This window comes from Sapajus apella, unplaced genomic scaffold (genome assembly GCF_009761245.1).
Source record: "Sapajus apella isolate SASKATOON/1434 unplaced genomic scaffold, GSC_monkey_1.0 scaffold18, whole genome shotgun sequence".
NCBI classification, from domain to species: domain Eukaryota; kingdom Metazoa; phylum Chordata; class Mammalia; order Primates; family Cebidae; genus Sapajus; species Sapajus apella.
The window spans coordinates 24,939,428-24,959,862 of record NW_022436958.1 but is presented as its reverse complement, the minus strand read 5'-3'; the positions used below and the strand labels follow the sequence as shown (position 1 = coordinate 24,959,862).

The following is a 20,435-nucleotide window of genomic DNA, read 5'->3' as shown; positions in this document are numbered from 1 at the left end:
CCAGGTTGGAATTTCGCATTTCTGAAGTTGTTCCCTATGTGTGTGGATCTGGCCTGGACGGGACTGGCACAAGATTCCACTACCGAAAGGACAGAGCAGTGCCCTTACTCCCATCCCAGATACCTCCCAGAAGCAGTTTTAAGCTCGGTTGTTAGAAAACGACCCTTTCGCGAGTTTGTTCTACGGGTCTTTGCCCTGCCCAATCCTCGGAAACCATCCAATCAAGAAATGTAGGCCGTTCTGTGTCTGAGTTTACAGATTCGCCACTCACCTCCAAGGCCTCGTATATACAACCATAATTTTCTAAATCTGCGGTCAACATCCTATTTTGACATGCATTTAAATTATACCCTACTTTCGGCCAACGTCTCCCGCCTTACTCTGTGAAATTTAAAGAAATTTTTAACTCCTTATTTAAAGAACCTCCTTTTCCTGCTCGCATTATTTCCAACTTCAGAGAGAATCAGATAAATATGAGAAAAGTGCATATGTTTTCCTGAAAAAAGAAAATGAGCGCAGAAAAGTGAAACTTGGCTAATAGGTAGCTAAATAATTATAAATAAGAAGAAAAAAGTAATTCCTGGAAGTACTATAAAACAAAATTAAGGGAGGATTGGGAGGTGGTTTCCATTAAACAGGCTGCCCATATTGGAGTGGGGATGGGCTAGTCTTCCTTAACCCTTAAATGTCATCACCTATAATAATTAAATCATTTTCAAACTGTAAACTGCTTTCAAACACCATAGTTAGCGTTTTTACCAGGTTTATTTTACTTGTTATACACAGACGATACAAACGAGCAAAAAACAAAACGTTTCTCAATGGAATGTGTACTTGTATAAATTATTCAGTTCACAGACAAAACGAAACAAATATAAAAATCACAACATTAGATTTACAGAAGAGCCAAAATATACACACGTTTAGACCCTGAATTCCTATTAGGAAAAATCCCCCCATGGACTGGAATCTAGATTGAATATTGTGTATGATGCATATTTCACATTAATTTTTAAATACAAAAAAGTATAGGTTTGCTACACAACATTAGAAATCCTACTAATCTATTTCCAGGGGGATTAATGCTCCTTATCAAATATAACAAGACTTAGGGGAAAATCAGTCTTACTTGCATTAACGCTAGTGTTCTCCCAAGGAAGTCAAATTTCAGCTGTTTCTAGGTGGTGGGGAAGTCATTTTCAAAACTAAAATGCAGTAAAATATACAACTCACACAATTCATCTTCACTAGACTACACTATAGTTACCAACAATTCAGTCATCTATATCATTAATAGAGTATTCATTACAAAGATTTACAGCATATAAAGGTGGAGAGGGTACTGAAAGATATTCAGAAACAGTTTGTCAGCATATTTGGCACCTGCACAGACCAGTAATGGATTTGGCACTTTGGGGAAAAACAAATAAGGCAAAATAATATTGCTGATGTCGAGCTATTCTATTTAGAAGGAAGGTGGGGGGAAACATACAACTCCAGTTGACTTTGCTTTGCAGGCATCATGCCACTTAATCGACTTGCCTATGAACAGACACCTATCCTTTAAAGGTGTTTGGGTGGATTCTCCTTAGCTATTTGTGTGCATTAGGGCACATAGTAATTATTTCATGCAACGGATTGAAAAGTGAGAAACCCATCACTATTGAGTATTTCATGTTTCTAGAGCCTCTTAGAATATTATTATCTCACAAGAAAATTAAAAGAGAGAGAGAGAAGAGAAAGTATGAGAAAAGAAAGAAAAGCAAAGAAAGGAAAGGAAAAAAAAAAGGTTAAGCATGAACTGGTTTTGTGCCTTGACGAGAATAAAAACTAGCCATTCGTTACAATAAATTAACACTATGTACAATCATTTCACAGGCTTTGTTCCACTAAAATTATTAACATCCCTACCATCCATCCAACTCCATCCACTCGGGGATAAGAAAGGACGCGCTGGGTGGGTCCAGGTTCTAGAGTCAACATCCTATGGTTAATGGGGAGGCCGAGACTTGGCGGGTCGGAATCGCTGCTGCCTGACAGGACTGCCCAGGTTTCCTAAAGGTGAAGAGTTTCATTACAAGAAAGAGGAGGAGGTGAGAAAAAGACGAGGGGAAGAGGATTGTAGGAGGATAACTCCACATAAGGAGAGCAAGTAGGAAAACCAAAAGGTTTACAGCAAAGTTGAAGGTCGGTGCGCTAATTGCAGAGACGGCTGTGCAAAAAAGGTTAAAATCACGCTCGGAGACCTGCACTTATTCGCTGCAGACGGCCATCGAGGGTCAAATAAAATGAGGGGGTGCGCAAGGAGGAGTGTGGGGAGGCGGAGCTGGGGAAGAGCTGTGAGGGGCTGGCTGGGGGTCCGGGCCTCGGCTGGGCCGGGGCAAGCAGGGGCGGCCTAGCTGTGCGAGTAGAAGCCGTAGTAGCCGCTAATGTCCTTGGCGCAGTTCTTCTCGCAGTCCCGCTGAGCCAGCACCTCGCTCTTGAGCGGGGACGAGCTCTCGGACACGGGCGTGTCGGCCGGCGAGATCCGCCTCCGCTTGGCCTGCTCGTAAATCCCCGAGTCGCTCGAGTCGATGGACTTGATCGAGGAGGGCGTCTCGATCCAGCTGGAATCGGACAGGTCCTTGGGCTTGGCGTCCTCGGCGGCGCCGGGAGGCAGCGGGGAGCGCTCGGCGGCCAGGCCCTCGGCCTCCTCGCCTAGGTAGGGGTTGGCGCCGGCCATGCGCGCGGCGGCCGCGGCGCTGTTAGGCCAGCAGGGCAGCACGGAGCCCGACTTGGTGCCGCAGTACTGCGGGGGGCTGCGCGCGCCCCAGCCCGACGGGTCGGCGTAGTAGCCGAGGGGGCGGCCGGTGCAGCCTGCAGCCTGCAGAGGCAGCGCCTTCACGCCCGCCGCGGCGTACGAGAGCAGCGTGGCCGCGTTGCCCGCGAAGTCCGTGGCCGTGTCGTAGGCCGAGGCCGCGAAGTCCAGCCGGTTGTTGGCCGGCGTCACAAACCAGCGCTGCGGCGAGGGTGCGCCCGGGTCCTCGGCCTGCTGAGGCGACAGCAGCCCGTTGGTGTGCGGCACGCTGCGGTCACTACCCGGCCCGGGACCCGCGCCCGCGCCCGGGTGGAAACGGGCCTTGGCGTAGTTGCTCACGAACTGGTCCTGCAGGAAAGAGCCGGCCATGGCGTAGCGGGCCCCGGGCACGATCTGCGAGCGCGGCGAGTCGTTGGGCGAGGGGGTCAGACGGTCCATGTCGCAGCCGGTGTAGATCCTGCGGGGTAGGGAGAGAGAGAGAGAGAGAGCCGAGGGGTGGCGCGGAGGTCCCTTGGGGTGGGGGTGGGGGCAGAAGGGAAGGCCACCTCCACTTTTCGCCCACCCCCACACCCTCTATCTACAAACTTGCAGTCCAGGATTTCCTGGAGAACACGAGAGGCCACAGACCCGTATCCTTCCCCAAAATAAATCATGGAATTATAAAGGAGGCAATCTGTCTATGCAGAAACCTGAGCAAGATACAGAACATCAAGGGAACCGCTTCCCTCTTCTCTTGTTCTCTCTCATCAGGTGTTCTGGGGGGACTGAGAGAGGGGAACAAGCAAGGGCTTTCATCCCACTTCTCCAACATGTGTACACATTAAGGCAGATTTACCCGAGGACTAAGATGCTCTTTGCCCAGTGGGCCTTTCCTCTGCGTTCAGAGTTTCTGAGTTAAAATACCAAGCAAGGTACTCACTCCTCCACCCTTTTAAGACCTCCTGTGTCCATTTGATTGTTCAGGTGATTTCTGTCCTTTTTCTAGAGTGTTTCAGAAACCCCTAGGAAAAAGCCGCGCACGGAGTAATCATCAAAGACTGGCCCTCAGCCGTGTTCTGAAACCCGAGGATTGCTGCTGGAAGCCTCCAAGGTACTTAAATGTCTTGTTTCCCCTGTGTGAACCTTTCACTCCCACCTCTACTAATACAAACAAAAATTACTACTCGGAAACAGTAGTCATCAATAAGAAATATTCTCTTAAAAGAAAAGGTCTTCTTTATTCTGACCTTTTTTTCCTAGCTTTTGATCCCTTAGCGGAAAAAACTTCGGGGCAAACCTGCAGTGTACTTATCAGCCCCCTCCATGCAATGGACCACTAATAATAGCTAACCTTTACGGAGCTTGACTATATGCCAGGCACTATGGGCTAGATAACTTTTATTATCCCACTTTACCGATGAGGAAATTGAGGCAAAAGGAAGTTAAATCACTTGCCCAACCACCGACAGTGATTGTGTTGTTGGGAATTACCTTAGATAGAATAATCAAAGATTAACTTTAGGCCCTGGGCCTAGAAAATCCCATTAGAATTGAGAGGAAACCAAGGGTTGGATGAAGATTGGTAGAAGTGTTTTCTCATACACATGCACACATGCCTCCCTTTTTATTTAGCTCACACATAAATGTTTTAATCTTTAGTCAACAGACTGTTTTGAAGGAGAGCTTCAGTCTTGTCAGACCTTAATCCTTTGGGGAGGAGATTCCCTGGTGAGTGGCCAAGCAAACTCCTAGTACCCCATGAACCTTTATACCTCTCCTTCTTTCTCCAAAATTGAGTCATGCCCAAGTAACCAACTCAAAAGGGGAAAGGGAGAGTGTCATAAACCACTCAACTCTTCCTTATCCCCTAAAAATCTCAGGGTTTTTTTTTTTGTTTTTTTTTTTTTGGTAGGGGTAAAGAAGCTTTTATGAAAAAATTTAGTGATTTAAGATCAAATAGGAGTGGCTTTTCCAACAGAAGGCAGCCGGGGGAGGAGGGGTACATGAGAGTTTTGCTGTGGCTGCTCAGGTCCATTCTGTTTAGTGCACAAAATTTCCCTCCTGAAATTGAATTCCAGTTTCAAATAAGAGAAGCAGAGGAAGGCAGGAAGGGAACACTAGCAAGGTGCAAATATCTTCTCTGTTTATCACCACAACATTTTAAAAAGAAAAAAGCAGTCTGCAAAAGGTACAGTTTAGATGCCCATCCAGGTCCCACCCACTTGGGATTACTGAATTGATTTGTGCAAAATAAAATGTTTTTGAACAGATGTTCACAACAGAATTAAAATCTCAAAATCTACAGGACTCTCCTCCAACATCTCTAGTCTCGGGCCACGTACTTTCCTCTGTGCTGAGCACACCTTTTTAGATTGTGAGGAATAGAGTAGCCAAGTTTTTATTCTGGGGAATCATATTGATGAGACTTGCTTCCTTTGGAGTACTTTTGAAGCATATATGTGGTGGTTATAGGCAGTAATATCAATGACTCTCTTTTAAATTATTACAAAGTATCAGGAGGGAAGGTTGGTATCTGCTTGGAGATGGGATAGAGGCAGTCACTTGTTTCTTTCTCCACACCTTTAATCTATGCTAATCAAAGACAGCTTCAACTTTTTAGCTCTGTCTCAGGCGCTCAATGTAAGCTATGAAATTAAGATGTATGTAGCCGTTCCTTTTATGGTCAGAGAACGTGGGGGAACCCCACAATCCAGATTTAGATTTTTAATGCTATCTGAACTCTTAGACACTATAGACTCTGAGCGAGAATTGCAGAACAAGCCCAGAAAGCATTCACTTTACACCTACTGTTGCCCCCACCCGCAGAACAGCCTTTGATAGAAAAGAGAGATAGGTAAGGGAGGCCTGAAGAAAAGGGCACCAGCATGTTTAATTAAAACACACCTAGATACAAAATAAGGAGGAAATATATTTTCTTTTGAAGTTTGCAAATAATACACAGCAACACCATCTGAATCTTTTCCGAAAGCCTAAAATGACTGTAACAGCGGTTCTGCTCACAAACTCGCCTGTGATGGGTGCACATTTTTATTCAGTCCATGGTAAACTTGCACAGTAAATGCTATTACACAAAACTTGGAAATGGGTAAATAAAAGTCACATATGCTAAGGAGACTGTTAACAACTGCCAGAGGAGCCACATCCACTTTTAGGCAGAATTGCCCGTTTCAGACATAGACAATCTGAGCTGAGCATCTGCAGCACCACATACAGCACTCGCATCCGGGAACCAGAGCAACCTCCTCAACCAGCCAGCCAGCCTCAGAAGCCCGCCAACAACTTCGTAATACACAGGAAAGCTAAAATTAGGTGGAGGAAACCTCTGATCAAAAACCACACAAGTGTACCAAGCCACAAGGTCACCAGAAAAAAGGGGAGCCAACAAAAAAAAAAAAAAAGGAAAGAAGAAAAAGAAAGGGAAAGCCTCTAAAACAATCTTGTCTTCACACATTCCAGCTTTCAAAATCCTTGTACATAACAATCCACCTTTGACCTAAAACCCAATTCCACAACTATTTGAAAAGGAAGATACAAAATTACTTACGTGTCATAGTTATCCCGAAATCCTTTTGCAAAGGGGTTGTGATCTATTTTCAGTTGTGTAATCTGACAGAGAGAAAAAAAAAATGAATGTTATCTCACCTTTTATACATGAAGACTGGGTGTTTGAGAATCTATCATCTGCCACTTTTACAGGGGCTCAAGGCCTACAATTTTATTAAATAGCAAGGCTTTCCTAACTGAAAAATTTGAGGGATTGGGTGGAAAGGAAAAAAAGAGGAAATACCATGAAAGTTATGAAGAACATGTTTAAATTAATAATGCCTATAGCTAAAGGACTGCTTTCAATGAGCTCTCCTGTGTTTTCTAAATTGATTCAAACTCACATTTTTAAAATGCCTGTTACACACAATGCACTTATTCAGACCAAAATCTTCAAGAACTTGAATTCATCACCAAATGTTGACTATTTTAAGTATTTTACATTTTAAAACGTTTGTCACTTCTGATTCACAACCTGAGAAACCACAAGTTGCATCTTAAATCAGGTTGGATTTAAAAGCATGTTTTAATTTCTGATATTATCATTTAAGTAAAAAAAAAAAAAAAAAGGCAAACACAAAAACCCCTATCATTCCTAGTAGTCAGATTAGCCACTAAAATCAGTTTTGGGAAACTTGCAAAATTGGAAGAGGCTCAAGTGCCAGAAAGCTCAATCCATAGCCCTCAGTAATTTGATTTATTCTGGTTTTCACATATATGAATGTGTATGTTCTTTTGATCTCCCAGAACAGTGATGTTTGTTCATTTCAGCCATCAGTTCTGAGACGTAAAAAAAAAAAAAAAAAGGAAAAAGAAAAGAAAAAAAAAGATTTTTTTTTAGATGCCAAAGCGTGCCAAGAATAAAATGCACGGGGAAATCTGCTTGTTTTCTAAAGGAAAAAGAGACTTAAAAAAAAAAAAAAAAGGAGATTTTAATCTGTTCTAGTTTGAAGCCCAAATTAAAACTCCCAAAAGAAGAGACTTTAGAAATCCTGGCCACCTCAAAGGTGGCCCGGGTGACCTGCGACGAAAACAAATAGCATTTTCCCACCGGCTTGGTATTTAGGAAAGGTGTGGTGCAGGCCACTAGCCCTAGCCCTAGGCCTTAAAACGCGCGGCAGAGCCAGCTGTTACTGATGTTGGCGCTGCTAGTACCCTAGCCCTGCAAGGCCGGAGGACGTCGGAAGGTGTCTGTGCCGCCCGCTGCTCGCCCAGCCCCTAGGTCTCCTTACATCGGTGTTCTGGTAGGCGGTGACAGCGATGAACTGAGTCTCTGGGAAAGTGAATGTCTGCACGCGGCCAGGCTGGCTGGTGTCCTCCGTGCCGTCCTCGTTCACTTCCACCACATGCAGGCGGGGCTGGTACTTGTGTAAGGACTGTAAAACCACCATCTGTCCAGTGGAAAGAAAGGGGAGCGCCGGGTGGCGTGTTAACGCGGTCGCTGTGCGCCCGGCTGCGCGCCCCGGCAGACAGAGGCAGCCTGCAGCCCGCCTCCCAGGCTAACTGACCGCGGGACTCGCCTGCCTGGCTGGCGGCTGGCTGGCTGGCTGGGGCAGACCGGCCTTCGCACCTCTGCGAGCAAGGATAAGCTAGGGCATCGGAGAAAAGGGGGAACCCGACCGCTCGATCCTCAGGGCCCTCCTCCTAGTCCTCCTGTAAGGAGGAGGAACAAAGATTTCCACAACCTGCAGATTTTGTGGGGTTTCCTTCCCAAAATCAATCATTATTAGTACTTGGAAAGGTCGAGCACTCCAAAATTGGGCCGACGGGGATGTTTGTCAATGAGAACAACTTTATAGATTTAATATAAATTTGGAGGGTGGAAATATAATTTTTAAGTCTTTTTAATGAAGCTAAGAAACGTGTATCCAGTTCCACATGCTGCTTTACACTGACGAACTGGATGGCAGGGAGGAAGGGGTGACAGAGAGAGAACAGGAGCGCCTGAGCCACTGACCTGCCCATTGTTATTTGAAGCTCCTTTGTTGTTCGTAAGTTTTAATTTTCCAAAAGAGATTTCTTGGCGCATCCAGTGAGCCCCAGTGTTGGGGGAATCCGGATGCATATAGACCCGATTTCCTAGAGGAAGAAATACGTTGTTTACAAATGCCCCTGGCACTGCCCAGTCCCAGCTCCTCACCACGTAGGACACACACACACACACACACACACACACACACACACACACACACACCTTACTCCACTGTGAGGCCCATTAGCTGGGGCTTTTTTAGGCCGTTCTTTCTTCCTATTAACTGGGGGTGATTAAAATAGCTTTTGCATAATCCTCCCCCTTCTCGCAGCTCAGTCTGTCCCCCTGTCCCCCTCGTTTCCTTTTAGAAGTCACTGGCCGATCGTTTTAAAAGTCGCTCGAGCCAGTCCACAAAGGCTTTAATTAATCATTCTCACCTAAATAAGTGTCAGGAAAATGTGTTAATTGGAAGGACTTGCCTTGCACATTGGTGTCCGCTTTGCCGCAAGGAACCCATTTGCCTCCTTGAAACCTCCAGTGATTGGGATCCGCCAAAATCACATCCACAAAAATATTGTAATGAGCCGTGGGATCGAGACCAGAAATGTTAAAACTTAAAAAAGGAAACATGCGCCTATTTAAATTAAGGGGTGGGGGGAGAAAACAAGGAAAAAAGAAACATAAATGTTAAAGATTAAATGCAAGAAGCGGGGCGCCAGATAGCAAAGCAAAACTTGTTCTTGCAGCAAATAGGGGCGAATATTTACTAGGTTCGAAAAAGGGTGGTGGGAGAAGAAAAGAAGTGCGACCCAAATCAGGGAGAGCGGCGGGTGAGCTGGAGTGGGAAGGCGGCAGGTATCACTTCCCAGGTGGAGAGCGAGGTTGGCGACCTGCATGTCCACCTGTCCGTGCATGCTAGTGTTGATGCGTCCCTCCCATCGCCCGGCCGCTGGCCGGGGCTCTTCCTTTTTCTTGCTTTCCTCTGGCCACTGACTGGCTCTCCAACCACATTACTAGAACTGGAGTCCCCCCCACCACCATCACGGTAGCGGTTATCCCTTCCACTTTCCCCCTTGCCAAAGCCAGCCAACTCTAGGTCGCCTTCCACTCCACTCCCGACCCCAAATCGTCGCTGCCGCGGCAGTCACAACCTAGGTGCACTTGTTCCCGGCTGCGCCTGGAGCAGTGGCAGCCAAAAATGTAGTATTACCTTCCCTGTTTGGTGATGATCATCTCCGTTTGGTGCCGGTGAAATTTCAGCCAAAGGGGCCTGTTGCACAGGTACACCTGTGCTTTGCCCGGCACCAGCCCCGGCTGGGTGGAGGAGAACTGGTAGAACGGAGCTCCTTGGTAGGAGTGGCCGTACTGCTGTGGGTAGGGGTAGCCGGCCGTGGGGTATCCCTGCGGTGAGGAGTTGGACAGGAGGCTGTTGTAGGCTCCGTTGGTGATGACCGGGTGGTGGGCCATGTAGCGGCTGGGGCTGCCGATGGAGAAGGCGGGGTGCGCCGGTCCGTGCTGGCCGGGGTACGGGAACATGGCACTGGGAGCAGTGGCCGCAGACTGTGGCTGGCTGGACTGAGAGAGGAGGTAGCGATCTGCAGCAGAGCCATCGAAACTGTGACGAAGCTCAGAGACCCCGTCCAAGACAGGAGAGAGTTTACTTCTCTGGACGTCCCCTGGTGAGTCCTTGGAGTCAGGAAAATTGTCTGTATCTGACTGATTCGTCATCCCCCTGGTAATTTTTTTCAAAGGTGAACTTCTCTCCAGGTTGTCAGTGGTCGAGATAATGGGATGATCGTGCAAGACAAGCTCGGATCCGCCTGAATGTGGGTAGCTGCTGCTCACATTGAGAAATTTCTTGGAGAGCATGATAGAAGGAGAAAGGCAGTGCTCCAGCTGCATAGCTCTAGAACCTGAACACTCGCCCTCCCGTCCCTGGTTTTTAAAGTCCTATTTATCATAAACTAGAAATCCACAGACCCCCTCACTAGACAGAAAGCACTTCAACCAGCAAATGCTTCTCAAAGGTTTGATTTACTTTTTTTTTTCCCTGGGAGAAGAGATTGGCCAATTGACACTATGCAGCAATCAGAAAAGGCTCACTTTTGATCTTGCTGCTTGTGCAGCCGATGAAACGGCTCTTGCCATTGGTTAACTGCTGACAGTAATTTAATTAGATAGACATTAATTAGGATAATCACCTGGCTCCTGGTAGCGACGATCATGGCAAATTGAAGGGGATGATTTTATTGTTGGCTTGGGGGGTGGGGAATGTGTGTTGGTTTACGTGAGCACTGTTGTGTCACCTTTAAGCTTTGTGACCACTGCTTTAGGAAGATTCAAAGATGTGCAATTTACTAAACATTTCCTACCTTCCCCCCCTTTCCCCCTTTAGAGCGGAGGGGCGGAGGAGGGAATTCGACGATGCTAGGAGACTTTTCGGATCTGAATGAGCCAAATATTCAGTTGAATGTAACGATTTCAAGTGCAAAGTATACAAAGCGCGAGCCGGTGGCCTCTTCTCGCCCTGTAAAAGTTCCAGAGTCTGTCTTTTCCAGCTAATACAAAAGCACACGACACCTGAGCTGGTGCTTTGTGAGCAGGTCCTACCTGTCCTCGGCGGCCCCGCCCCCACCTTTTAAACTGCAAACATAAATAAATAAATCCCTGCTGCTGAGAACCACAGCGATAAGCAGGAGGGGGGAGAAGAGGGGGCGAAAAGCAGCAACTCACCCACCAATCCACCCACCTCAGGAAGGCTCGGTTTCTTGGTTGAGCACAGAAACAGTGGCAATCTATGATCTCCTTTTTAAGTTTTGAAATAATCATAAGCTGTCGGGCTGAAACGCCTTAATGTATTTGCAGTGATGTTTACCGGGTCTTTATTAAATATTTTATCAGCGAACTTGGTTGCAGATTATTTGAAGAGCATCTAACTGGGGACAGGCGCCATGCATCTTTTTCGTCCCTCTGCATTTCCTTCTCTCTGAGGTACTGGCTTGGCGACAGGTTCAAAAGCCTCGCCAGAAAAATAGAGGGCCGAGTCCCCGTGCAAATGGGCTCGTCAGAAGCGCTGATCTGGGGAGACAGAGTGGAAGTGGTGTCAACACAGTAATCGCTACTGAAGACGTGTGTGTGTGTGTGTGTGTGTGTGTGTGTGTGTGTGTGTGTGTGTGTGTTTAATGTTTATATAATCTGGAGGGAAGAAAAAGCATCCATGCCAGTAATTTTAAAAGGAAAATGAATCTAAGGAGGAATAGAAAAAAAAGAACCAATTTAAAAGGAGGTTGGCACAAATAAATAGCACGAGGCCCAAAGAGACCCTGATGTGTAGGGAGGAGGTCTTCCAGCACCGGCTCTACAGAGGAGCCCAGCCCTCGGCCTGAACCAGAGGGCCACGAGCGAGCGGCAGAGGGTTTTTATCCGCCCAAACCTGCCTCTCGCAGCCCGGCGCTCGCTGACCTGCCCTCCCGCGGCTTTCCTCCCGGACGCTTAGCCGCGCGGGAATTAGCAGGAGGAGCCAGATCTCCGCTCGGCCCCGAGAGCTGGCGAGCCCGAGGGCGGGCTCCGCCCGGGGGACTAAGAGAACGCAGGGTGAGCTGCGTCTGGCGCAGACCTCAGGGGCACACGCTCTTCCCGTGCTGGGGGCGCGGCCTGGGCACTTCAGCCAGGGGAGCCTCTGGCTTGGCCCGAGCGCGTCTGTCCTCCCCAGGCCGGGGCCGCTCCCGGAGGAAGAGCAGCTCTGGGAGACATCGGTGGGTCCTGAACATGGGCGGAGACGGGTTAACCAAACTCGCCGCTTCGCCACTGTGGTGCATTTTCAGAGCGGCGCCTCAGTGGGCCGAGCGGTCAACGCTGAGCCGAGACTGCGCCCCTCGAGGCGGGCTGGGCGCCTTGGCTGCAGAGGGCACCAGCTGCGGCCTCCATCAGGGCGCCGCGGGCAAGGCCCTGCGCAGGCGGCCTGGGCAGGGCAGGTTGATGACCAGATGTCCCAGACTAAAGCCGAGACAATTTTCTGGGATAAAAAAGAAAGCGAGACCCATTTTTCCTTTAGAAAGCAAACCTCAGCTCCTGGCCAGGAAGCTTCATAAACAAGCAGTCTTAGCCCGTTGACTCGGGGGTGCGGGGGAGGGGAGTAGGGAACACCATTTGACACTTGTTTTCCTTCCTTGACCTTCTACCGCCATTTGCCTTTATGAGAGGCTTTTGACTTCTTACTTTTGGCTACTTTTGTTTCCTTCTTTCTTCCATCTTCAACTTTTATGTCCAAGAGTGCTTCTCCCTCCTTGGCTTCGAAAGACAGTACTTTCCTCCGTTCTCAGTGGGATGGAACCTTAAGTGTGTAAAGAGGTGAGACATCATCTGGGCTCTTTTTGAGGCTTTGCCATTCTCAATACCCTAAACTGCTTAAAAAAAAAAAAAAAAAAAGAAGAAGAATGCTAAAATGAAATGTTAGGGTGTTAAAGGATAGAAAAGGCAGAGTGCACCTTCTTCAGAGTTTTTAAGGAATTGAATTAATATGCTTCTGACCCACTTTGGATTATCAATACTAAATACAGTGATTGCTCACATATAGGCTATGCCTTGAATTTATATGTGCTAAAGAAAATGAAGGCTTTCCTTAGAATCACCACACATGCCTGTGAACCATACTTCCAAAGACCAGGGCTTCTCAAACCTTAAAGTGTGTATGAGCCACACCACGTTTCTTGATTGTGATTCAGTAGGCCTGGGGTGGGGCTTGCTTTCTGTATACATAATGAGTTTCCATAAGACCCAGATGCTATTGGTCCAGGCAGATCACGCTTTGAATAGTGAGGCCAGAGCTTTTCAGTCCCCATACTACTCTGTTTTTCTAACAGGGACATTTCTGCACTACAGACAAATAGTTTTGTTTCCAGAGCTGCTTTACCTCTGCATGGTGGAGGGGTAGATAGGTTCACATAAGCAGGCCTGCATGTGTGTGCTCACACACATACAGTCTTAAACAGCTTACTGAGTTTGTGATTTAACACATCTTTTCAATGCCTAACTGGGCCTGGGACATCAGGCTGCTGCGAAAATAGCTGTAAAAAAAGACAGAGGTGTTCAAGACAAAAGGTGTTCACTGAGCTTCCCCTCAGGGCATCCTGATTTTGATTGACTCCAAATCTACAAAAAGTAATGTAGGTTTTTGCTAGGAAATATTTAGACAAGGTTCTGAAATTGGGAATGTCACCAACATGAACCAAGTGACAGTATGTGGTGTGTGACTCTAGGGAGTCCAGGAAGATAGGGTGATCAAATAAGGGCAAAAAACAGGCAAGGTTAGCCTCAGGATATTTTCAGAGGACTAAATGGGGGAGAAAAAAAAACCTTTTAATCCAAATATTGAGAATAGCCTTGAAATACTAAGGCCTTCTTCTGAGGACACACTGTACCCAAAAAAATAAAATTGACTAGCATTAATTAACAACATCTGTGAAATAAGTTATAGAACCTTATTTGTAAAGAGAAAAATCATATTCAAAAAGTCTGCACACATTTGAATGAAGCAAAAGAAAACTTCACTAACTTCCACTTGTATTTTAATTTTCAAAATGTAATCGCAACGACTTAATACATATTACATGTGCTACATAGGATATACTATCACTATATCTGAAACAAGAAACCACAGCACAAGCAAGAAATGCTCAGAATACCTCTTGGTCCACCAAAAAAGATACTGTGAAACATACTGGGAATTTAAGCCATTTCTACTTTCAGTTTCTGGTGACTTCGGTAGGCAACCAATAAGAGCCTAGACTTGTTCCAGTAGGACAGTAATTTCATCTATCACAGCACTCATAACACTTCTAGTAGATTAAGTTAAATTCCAAGTCCCCACGTAAAACCTTCTTTTAATGAAGCCTTAGTAATATTCTCACCGTATTTTCACAAGCAAGGGTTGCAGACTAGAATTAGATCTTTGTCTCCGTATCTTTTGCCATACTCCTTGGTATAACCAGTATGGTGCTGAGCCATAACAGGGACAGTTACTTTTGTACATCACATTAGAAGTAGGTTGAGAGATAAAGTCATCTATAAAAACTGCTATTAGCCATTTTTTTTCTTTATTAGAAAACTGGATAGTCCTAATTTAGAAAACGTGAGACCAAACAATTACAAAATTATTGCTTATAAATTCATATTAAACTCACATTATGCCTACTTTTCTCATTTTGCTTTTTAGACGTTATATACTTTCTGTGGTTATTTTAGGTGAAAGTCCAGTAGAGTTTGCAGCAGCCAATTCCCAGTTTCAAAACTGCTGGTAGAATGTACTCTTTTAAAACATGATAAAGTATAAATTAAAATTGCTTCCCTTTTTCTTTGTAAATGTACTCCTCCAAAATCCTAAAAGTATACTATGTTTATAAGATATTGAGTATACAATATTAGCTTATGACAAATGCTAACAAAATGTCAACAATTTTTTCTGAGTTACTCACTAATCAGATAGCCACTCATTAATGTAAATCATTATACATTTGTGAAATTTCGTTATCACACTGATGTTTTATGTGTCATAAGATCTTAAAATGCAAAGGGAAATATATCTTTGTGTGAGATTTCTAGACCACTATCAAATGTTATTTCATCAATCCCACCCATTGTCAAAAAGACCTCAGGAGGCATAGATTGTAAATGTATTTTATTTTGTAAGCAACAATCAAAATATATTTGTGCTACTGATTTTTTCAAATATTAAATGAGATCTTAACAAAATTTATCCACTTTGATGTATTCATGTATAAGTTTAGAATCTGCAAAGACCCTGACTAAAGAAACAGAAGTAATTACACAACTGAGACTGAAGGTGTTACAGTGCTGCAAATGATGCCAGATGTCTTATATTTAACCAAGTACACCTTCAGAGGTCCCTTGATTTTGAGCATTAGGAGCAACAGAAGAATATACACTGAAAGCATCACTAATAGCGTTTTTCGTTGCTTTATTTAAATACGACAGTATCCAACATAGCTGCTAAACACTGGACAATATTTGAAGTCATAAGTACATCCACATGTTCCTCCAAATGACGTTTGGGGTCCTAAAAGAACAAAAGTAAGGAAAGAAAGAGAAAAAAGAACCATATTATTGGTAGATAAATTACTTAAAATTGTTTCAGTAGCTGATGAAACTGGTAAAGAAAGCCAGACCTAACTTACCACATATTTTACAAATTTAACTTTACTAGTATATCATTACATTCTTAGAATTTCTAAATCTGTTAAAAAGTTGCACAGCTAATAAAATAATAGATTACACAGTGAAAGCTTGATTTACACATGCAATGACTCTGTACCAGAGATTTTTATAAGGAATTCTATACAGCTCACAATCTGATTTTTTTAAAGTTCATTTATATACCTATACCTGTCTGAATATATGTGTGTATTCTCTACTATCCATATAGTTTGAATGTCTGAGGGAATGCTTAATTCAAAGTGGACATACCAATAGGTAAGAGTTCAGTGTGAATTCTCAGCACTTCTTCTAGGTTTTATAATAGCAAAACTCATAATTCTGTACAATTTTAATATTTCAAGAGTAGTGCTTTAAATGATTCAGAAAATATTCTTGGATCAAAAGTTACTGTTTGTAGCTGAAGAATTTAAATACAATTTGGATCAATTCTAAAATGTTAAGAATGTTTCATGCAGCTATTTTGAAAAAAAATGTATCATAGAAAATTATATAGGTGCAATCCTTTAACTTAAACCTGATCAAATCTATTTTCGAAATAGACTGAGTTAAAAAGAAGGCTTAAAATTGTATTGAAATAAAGGAATTTAAATTAAAATGTTTAGTATGTATTTATGTTTAAAGTGGAATTAAGTATTTGGGCAAAATTTGAAAGCTTTGAAATAAGGGATATATATTATACACAATAGAAAAATTGTAATTTAAAGGATTATATTCTTAAATGGCTATTGTTAAAATATCCAAGACTCCTAACTTTAAACAATGTTCCATTACTGTAATTAATTCTTGGCAGTGCTTTTCTAACCCTATTGTAATACACTATTCTTTTAAACAACCCAGAGATACAGCATGTTACAAATAATTTCAAGTGACTAGACTACAATATATTTTTTATTTCAGAAATAAGTCTAGGGCATTTTAGGTGAAAAAGACTGAGAAAGACTGGCAGGAGAAAAAAGATATTGGTTTAATTCCATTACAGACAGTTTTGTTTTTGCCATGCAGTAGGCCAAACCAGTGAGGTAATAACTATATTTTTAAAAATGACTCTGATGATTATTAAACTTTGCCAATTACATACTTTTCAGTTTCATTTTTAATTTAGACCTTTCATTTGCTGCTTTAAATCTATATCAAGAAACTATGGCCTCAGAAAGGCATTTATTCAAAAAACAGTCACTGAATTCTATAAGTATAAAGGCTCCAAGTTGGTGATCTAATATTATGATTAAAATAAACAGTGGAAAAGATAACAAGGGTGATATCACATAAGATGAGAAAATAAAATGAATTATATTTCATTTTGCTTTTGGGGGTATTTGTTTTTAAATTATAATACTCAGAATGTAGTGAAATTTGATTTTCTCATTTATGACATATGATAAAGTCAGACCTTTGCCCCTACTGCTCTGTTGGAGTTATTCATTTTATAGTGAATTGGTAACATGCTTCCCTCAGTTATCTACATTACTTCTTGTGGCAGCTGGGTGATTCTTAGAGATTTCCCATCCAAGAATGGTCCTGGCCCAAACCTACATAGCTTGTGAGATGTGATGGGATCAGAGCATATGGTAGGATGGCTGAAAGCAAAGACAGCTTAGTGTCTTGCATCTGAAATATCAAGATTCTGCCAACATCAGCAATATGATAACCATGTTCCATGAAATGGGGAAAAAATGTAATCAACATTCTTTAAAAAACAGTCTAATTAATCTGTAGATTCCTTTAATTGGTTGGTGTCTTCCCCCACCCTCAGATAATAGAGGCTAAAATATATATTTCATTTTAGAAAAGTGAAAGAGCAAATACTTAAAGCCCTTTCTCTTCACTCAGTATAACCCAATAAAGGCTCTAACCTTTCTCAGGAACATTACCTACAAATTGATGAAGTATAAAGTACATGATTAACAAAACCTGTTACATATAAAATAAATCTATCCTTCTATTGTTTGCCTGTATGTAAAAATAATACTTGCAAAATTAATTCAGGACACGTGTCCTCATTTGTTTCTAATAAATTATTTTCAACAAAGATAGTATCTCATAGGTATTTGTGATTTACTTCTCCATAGATGGCAAAGAGAACCTGACCTTTACAATTAGTATCACATTTATGTGACAGAAGAAAAAGGCAGAATGGACAGGAAAAAAAATTATATAGGCCCCAAAATGGTTTTAACTCTCTAAGAACATGTTATTATGCAACTGCACAACTTATTAACAGTACACCTCACCTGCTTGCCAACATTCTTTATTGCCAGCTGTTCAGGTGTCATCTTATCTTCTTCTTCTACAGCCTGTGAATGAAACACAAAGGACAGAGTTTAAAATTATAAATTCTCTATTCCCACTGCAGAAAAAAATCACCAAAGACAATAATGATCAGAATGTTCATTCACAGAACTTTTATTCAAATAATTTACTGAACAAGTAAAATTATGCTAAACTTCAGAATAACCTTCAGGGCAATAAAACAATCAATATCATCATTTTAAAATAGACAAGAAATAAATAGAAGGCACTGAAATATCAAACAGGATAACTAAATGGTAGTGTTGACCATTTGCAAACTGTTATTGAATTCTTCAGGAGATGGCAGACAGCACCTGAGGTGGCACCTATGGAACTGCAGTACTAATTCTGTTCTGTTGCCCTCTCCTTTTCCTGTTTGCACAGTTCTTTCCCAAATTCCTATTTCTTTGTCTCCTTTTTTCTTATCAATCCAGCCTGCCCATAGCTTCAGTATCTATTTAACTATCAATGGCACTTAGGATCAAAGAAGCTACTGACTTTTGATTCACTAAACAAATCGCATGGTTTTCTCTCTTAGTAACTTCACATCTTTAAATCTGTAAAACTAATACATGTATTCAGAAAAAAATCTGAAACTACTACACTGAGTGATCTTTAGTAACCATGAAGAAATAGTCAACTGAAGTTTTCAACAACAAAATTACCTGAATTAAAAACCAAATATAATCAAAATTAAATTAACCCAAACAATACACGAAAACCACTTTCCACTACTTTCAGAGCTAGCTACAAACTCTTCTATGTATGATCATAACTTTCTGGCAGAGCAATTCTGAAATAATCATAACACTTAAATTAGCTAACTCTACTGCCCTCCTCTCCCAATAATGGCACCAATATAAAACCTCTTTATTTAGAATTTTGCACATAAGAAATCTTAACAGTTTCGGTATATTAGGGCCTGAAAACAGGACTCTGTATCAGGTGAACTTTTTAGTCTATGATTTATTCATAGCATCTGATAAATGAAAAAAACCATGAAAATTTAAGGATCACTAACCTTAAGAAATGCTACCACAGCATTTACCACAAAGAGAGTTATAAAAGGGGGTGAGATGGTGGTGGCAGAAAGCAGGGAACCAAAATCCCAGTGAGGGTTAGATTTGGATACTCTAAACTTAATAATCTCACAGCTGCCAAATTTCTTCATGTGCGAACAATGAACATGTAGGAAATGTAATCATCAGACATTCCCCATAAACTGGGAAGTTTGGCTGCATTTCACACCTTCTTAATAGTTTTGTAAACAGAGAACTTGAAAATGAGCAAAGATGGCAAGTGTCTAATTTTATAAATGGACAAACTATCTAGAGAATTTTCCCCAGTAGAACCTGCCTAAAGAGAAAAGATAGTAAGTATTGTATCTACTGATTATCAGAGGATACTTATTTACAACACATCATTAGGAAATGCATTTATGACTCATAAACCGAAAAGAAAAAGTAAAGTTAATAACATCCAAATCTAGAAATCCCTAGACAGAGAATATGCTCATTTTCAGAGTCAGATGTCATTCCATTATTTTCAGTTATAAAAGTATTTCCTAACTGGGAAATTGCTTCCCCCACTATTCAATGTTTCACATAAATGGAAACACTGACAGAACATATTAAGAGTATGGTTTTCTAAATTACTTTCACAAATTGTGATACTATACTTTATTGACTTAAAAGCATGTAGATGAATGGAACAATTCACATAAGTTTGGACTCCATACCCATTCAGTGTTAGTTGTTCTTTGTACATGCCAACAACAGTACTTACTATACTGTTGGAAGGAGGCAAAAATTTTGGAATTTGGCTCAAAATACTAATCCATGTACAAAACAGTTATTAGGGAGTATTGTGGAGTATTGCAAACAACAAAGATGGTAGATATACATGAACAATGAAGGTCAAAAAGCACTTGAAGTACTGATCTTATTTGAAAAAGTTAAATAGGTATAAAAAGCGCTAATTCAAATTTTAAAAATCTTTTACATCATTTACCCACTTTACCAATTAGTTTTTCCATTCCCAATAATTAAAAGAGAGAGTTCACAAACTCTTTGAGAAGTGCAGATGGTAAAAAGTACTCCCAGCCATAGATGCCATCTGGGAAATGAGGAGCAGCTGTAGATTTAGGCATATACTAAGGTTGCAAACCCCCATGACAAAAGAGTAAGCATATCTCTTCCATTCTAAGATATTCCAAATCAAATGCCTAAATATTTTCTCTATCTACCCAAGTTACCTGTATCTCATCTACCATCTGGGCAAGACCAGTCTGTCTTCATTCACAGTTTTAATCTGGCTAGTCACCAGGAAAAATGTAAGAAATGGTTGCAGCAGAAACAAATGAAATTCAGGCACAGGCAGTGTCCTCACTAGGGAACTTCTGTGTTTATGGCAACTTCTGTGATTTGGCATCAAATTTTGCTTTTGCATTCGTGCTCTTCGGTTTACTCAACCAACAAAAAAGCACTGAAAATGTTTGTGGCTATTCACACAAGAAACGTTTTTAACAGTTTATCAACAAAGACCCCCAGATGGCTATCCCATCATGCACGGTCTGCACAGTTCTAAGAAATCCTTGGAATT

At 42.4% G+C, this 20,435-nt stretch overlaps 2 protein-coding genes across 4 annotated transcripts in view; both read right to left on the bottom strand.

The window, feature by feature from the left end:
* Window positions 1–752: 752 nt before the first annotated feature.
* TBR1 (T-box brain transcription factor 1) lies at window positions 753–11,435 on the bottom strand. Its single transcript, XM_032286532.1, has 6 exons — window positions 9,523–11,435; window positions 8,792–8,946; window positions 8,298–8,419; window positions 7,573–7,731; window positions 6,342–6,403; window positions 753–3,254 (listed from the first exon to the last, which is right to left on the bottom strand). The coding sequence occupies exons 1-6, from the start codon at window positions 10,212–10,214 to the stop codon at window positions 2,396–2,398; spliced, it is 2,049 nt and encodes a 682-aa protein (XP_032142423.1). The 5' UTR covers window positions 10,215–11,435; the 3' UTR covers window positions 753–2,395.
* Window positions 11,436–14,971: 3,536 nt separating this feature from the next.
* Window positions 14,972–20,435, bottom strand: part of PSMD14 (proteasome 26S subunit, non-ATPase 14) — a 106,651-nt gene continuing 101,187 nt past the window's right edge. For all 3 annotated transcript variants that reach the window (XM_032286529.1, XM_032286531.1, XM_032286530.1), the window contains 2 exons: window positions 17,777–17,839; window positions 14,972–15,387 (listed from right to left, as the gene is read on the bottom strand). In XM_032286529.1, coding sequence (XP_032142420.1) covers window positions 15,289–15,387; window positions 17,777–17,839 — 162 coding nt within the window. In that variant the 3' untranslated portion in view covers window positions 14,972–15,288. The remainder of the gene's footprint in view (window positions 15,388–17,776; window positions 17,840–20,435) is intronic.

Coding starts and splice junctions, on each gene's coding strand:
- TBR1 (XM_032286532.1), bottom strand. CDS start 10,214: ATGCAGCTGGAGCACTGCCTTTCTCCTTCTATCATGCTCTCCAAGAAA. Junction 7,732..8,297: donor CTTCAAATAACAATGGGCAG/GTCAGTGGCTCA, acceptor TCCACTGGACAG/ATGGTGGTTTTACAGTCCTT. Junction 6,404..7,572: donor CCGCCTACCAGAACACCGAT/GTAAGGAGACCT, acceptor TCTCTCTGTCAG/ATTACACAACTGAAAATAGA.